The sequence below is a fragment of the Capra hircus genome, chromosome 18 (genome assembly GCF_001704415.2).
Source record: "Capra hircus breed San Clemente chromosome 18, ASM170441v1, whole genome shotgun sequence".
Taxonomy (NCBI): Eukaryota; Metazoa; Chordata; class Mammalia; order Artiodactyla; family Bovidae; genus Capra; species Capra hircus.
The window spans coordinates 50083169-50087338 of record NC_030825.1 but is presented as its reverse complement, the minus strand read 5'-3'; the positions used below and the strand labels follow the sequence as shown (position 1 = coordinate 50087338).

Sequence of the window (4170 nt, the reverse complement as noted above, 5' to 3'; positions counted from 1 at the left end):
TGGTATGTTGTACAAAAAGAAGGTTTAGAGGACTTTCCTGGTGGCGCACACCTTCATGGATCACAGTCTCGTCGTGGTGAAAAGACTTGCCGAACTCAATGAAGCTATGAGCCATGTCGTGCAGGGCCACCCAAGACAGGTCATAGCGAAAAGTTCTGACAAAAGGTGGTCCACTGGAGGAGGGAATGGCAAACCACTTCAGTATTCTTGCCTGAAGAATCCCATGGACAGAGGAGCCTGGCGGGCTACAGTCCATAGGGTCTCAAAGAAGACTGAAGAGACAACACACCTCCCTCAGACGTTCTGGGTAAGATTTCAGGTGTGTTGGCTCTTCCAGCCGCTAGGTGGCACCTGGAAGATGGCAGTCGCGCGGGCAGGACGCATGCGCAGTACTCAATTTCAGCAGCACACCCTACGCTTGCGCACGTGGGTTTGCACACACAGCGTGGATCAGTGTGCAGAGCGCTCATGAACGCGCAGTTACGTGCACTTACGTGCACATCGCTAACCGCGCTGTGCCGTTATCCCAGTATTTGTGCGAGCGGCCGAGCTGACCCCGCGATCCGGGATGTCCGAGCTGCCCGCGGACAAAGGTGTCCCACCGGCGGGCGCACCAAATGACAACGGCGACGTCCGGCAGGGGGAGGTAGGCGGCAGGAGGCGGGAGCCGGCCCCCGCACAGCCTGTGGAGGCCAGGGACCGTCCGATGGCGGCGGCCGGAGAAGGTCCGATGGCTTCACCCGTGGAAGGTCCAGTGCCGGAGGCCAGGGAAGGTCCGATGGCGGCGTCCAGAGAAGGCCTGGGGGCAGCGGCCAGGGAAGCCCGGATGGCAGAGGTCGCCCGATTGTTGGTGGAGCCAGCGGAGGAAGAGGGTCCCGAGGGCAGACCCTGGTCCAGGAACGGCCCGGGCCTGGCTGCGTTACCATATCTCCGCCTCCGTCACCCACTTGGCGTTTTAGGAATTAATTACCAGCAGTTCCTCCGCCACTATCTGGAACACTACCCGATTGCTCCTGGCCGAATTCAGGAGCTTGAAGGACGGCGCAGGAGATTTGTGGAAGCCTGCAGAGCCAGGGAAGCGGCGTTTGACGCAGAATATCAGCGGAATCCTCAGAGGATGGATTTTGATATTTTAACATTTAGTATAACTCTGACTGCATCTGAAATTATCAATCCTCTGATAGAAGAACTTGGTTGTGATAAGTTTATCAGTAGAGAATAGTTTAATGATGCAACTACTTTCAGAAGAACTCTGCCTTCAAGTCAGTGTTGTATACCACTCCTGCAACTTGAATTTACAAAGTACGTGAGAATAAGGCAAAGCACAGCTGGGGGAAAAAAGGAAGCTTATCAAGAAAAACTCAGAAGAAATGAAAAAAAGATCAAAACCTTATGACTCTTCTGACATCCTTGGAGTTTGTGATTGATCCAGATTCTTTTCCCTGCATTGTGGAAATGTCTTTTCAAATTGCTTCACTGAAGAGAAGAATGGTTTTCTAAAATTGAGGCTTGATGAAGAAAAACTGCCAAGAGAGCCCATGGTGACGAAAGAAATCATCAAATAGCAGTGATAGGAATAGGAATTCCTACAGGACTGGAAGGCCATGGAGAGAACTGGAAATTGTCAGTTCTGATAATTCCTCTTGAGTTTTCTTCATGTCAGTTTCAACAGAAGTTTTTGGTGTAAGATTACTTTTGTGTTTTATGAGGCATTTCAAAGGACAAGCAAAGTCAATGCTGTATATATTATACGATAAATTGTGTATTTCAAGAATATCTGAAATTTCTAGATTTTTTTTTCTTTTTTAATACCTTTTTGGTAAATATTTGTAAGCCCCCCAGATATAAAATGCACAATGAAAAGTCTTCTATCTCTGTCCCCTCTCCACCCAGTGCTTAGTACAATTCCCATTTATAACCACAGTACTTCTGTCTTTCCAGTTTCCCTATATATACACAAGTAAATGCAAAGCTGGGTGGTTTTTTTGGTTTTGCTTTCTTCATTACAGAAGCTGGCAAATTATATTTATTGATTTATGCACTGCATTTTCAGTAAGAACGTAAGGATCATTCCAAACCACTATAGTTCCTCATTCTTGTTTAGAGGTGGATTTCATTCCATTCTGTGGTTATGTTGTAATTTACATAACCAGGAACATACTGATGGGCATTTAGGTTTTTTTCTATTGGCCAAAAAATAAAAAGCAATAATAGTTAATCTTGTCTGCATATCTCATAGCATGGGCACAAATACAGTATTACTGATTCTAAATGCAGTTTTCATATATTGACATCTCTGAAATTGAGGTCTATCTTACATTTGATGGTGAATACAGCATTTTCATAAAAATGATAGCACATCTTAGATTCTTTATTACATAGAATATCTGTAGTACGTGTGTGCATGCTAAGTTGCTTCAATCATGTCCAACTCTGTGTGACCCTATGGACTGTAGCCTGCCAGGCTCCTCTGTCCATGGGATTCTCCAGGCAAGAATACCAGAGTGGGTTGCCATGCCCTCCTCCAGATCTTCCCGACCCAGGGATTGAACCTGCGTCGAACCTGCGTCTCTTACATCTCCTGCATTGGCAGGCTGGTTCTTCACCACTAGCGCCACCTGGGAAGCTCTCTGTACTACAAGCTCGCTGTCGTTCGTAGGATTTCCAGAAGTGAGAATTTTGAGCTGAATGCACCCATTTGAAAGTTTACAGATATTGCTATGTTGCCTTGCATCCTTGTTGTACCGCTTTGCACGGTCGGCATTTCCCCTATAGCCTCACCAACAGTGTTATCAAATGTCTGAATTTTGCCAATCTAGAAAGTTGAAAAATGGCATAAGAGTTTTAATTTGCTTTTCTCTCATTATGAGTGAAGTTAAACATCTCTTCGTTTGACTCGCATGTATTCCGTTTTCCATGAACTATCTGTTCATCTGTTTTGTATGTGTGTATTTTTATTTATTCGTTTATTTTTGGCTGTGCTGGGTCTTCATTTGCTGGGCGGGCTTTCTCTAGTTTCAGACAGCAGGAGCTACTCTCTGCTTGCAGTGCGTGGTCTTCTCATTGTGGTGGCTTCTCTTGTTGAGGAGCTTGGACCCTAGGGCTTGCGGGCTTCAGTAGCTGTGGTGTGTGGGTTCAGGAGTTGCAGATCCCAGGCTCTGGAGCACAGGCTGAAGAGTTGAGGCACACAGGCTTAGTTGCTCCAGGACCTTTGGGATCTTCCCAGATCAGGGATTGAGCCCGTGTTTCCTGTATTGGCAGGAAGATTCTTTACCACTGAGCCACCAGGGAAGCCCCTGTTCATATCTTTTCTCTCTTTCTCTCCTGAATCATTTTGTCCTTTCTTGATTGATTGTGGTAACTACTAATGACATAGTGAGATATGATAATAGATGATAATGTGAGTTATGGATATTTTTTCCTCTTTTGTCATTTGTCTTTCATTTTCCTGAAAGCCTTTTGGCATGGAGACTTGCTTTTGTTTCCTCTTTTCTTTTAAACCTGTCAGATTTGGGGAGTTCCTTACCTGTCCAATGCTGGGGTGTGGGTTTGATCCCTAGTGGGAAAACAAAGATTCTGCAAGCTTCCAGGCATGGCCATAAAAAAAAGAAAGAAAAACCTGCAAGATTTTGAATCTCAAGGTTTTCTTGGTATGTATGTGTATGGTTTCATTACTCATATTTGAGTCTTTGAACCATATGGAATTTATCCTGATGTACACACAGTATGAAGTAACGATCCAATTTTCTTTTTTAGATGGCTACCTGGCTGCCCCAACACCAGTTACTAACTAGCCCAGCTTTTCCCTACTAACTTTGTTTAAAGATGCTTCTTCATCATATACCAAACTGTAGCTTAAATTTTCTGATTAATTTTACATGTAATGGTAATGGTCTTTGTCACTAAGTTCTGTCCCACTCTCTGTGACCCCAGGGATTGCAGCCCACCAGGCTTCTCTGTCCATGAAGTTTCCCAGCCAAGAAGACTGGAGTGGGTTGCCCTTTCCTTCTTCAGGGGATCTTCCCAATCCAAGGATCAAACCCACAGCTCCTGCATCTCCTGCCTTGGCAGGTGGATACTTTGCTGCTGGACCACCAGGGAAGCCCACCTCATTATACCCCATTTTCAGAGTGTTCTGGCTATTTTTGTTTATTACTATACCAACCTCAA

General features: G+C 45.3%; 1 protein-coding gene across 1 annotated transcript; it reads left to right on the top strand.

The window, feature by feature from the left end:
• Positions 417 to 1978, top strand: EID2 (EP300 interacting inhibitor of differentiation 2). The gene has a single exon (XM_005709721.3). It carries the CDS (start codon positions 569 to 571, stop codon positions 1220 to 1222), a length of 654 nt encoding a protein of 217 aa, XP_005709778.2. The 5' UTR covers positions 417 to 568; the 3' UTR covers positions 1223 to 1978.

What these genes read in the sequence shown, in the direction of transcription:
- EID2 (XM_005709721.3), top strand. Translation starts at nt 569, where the DNA reads ATGTCCGAGCTGCCCGCGGACAAAGGTGTCCCACCGGCGGGCGCACCA.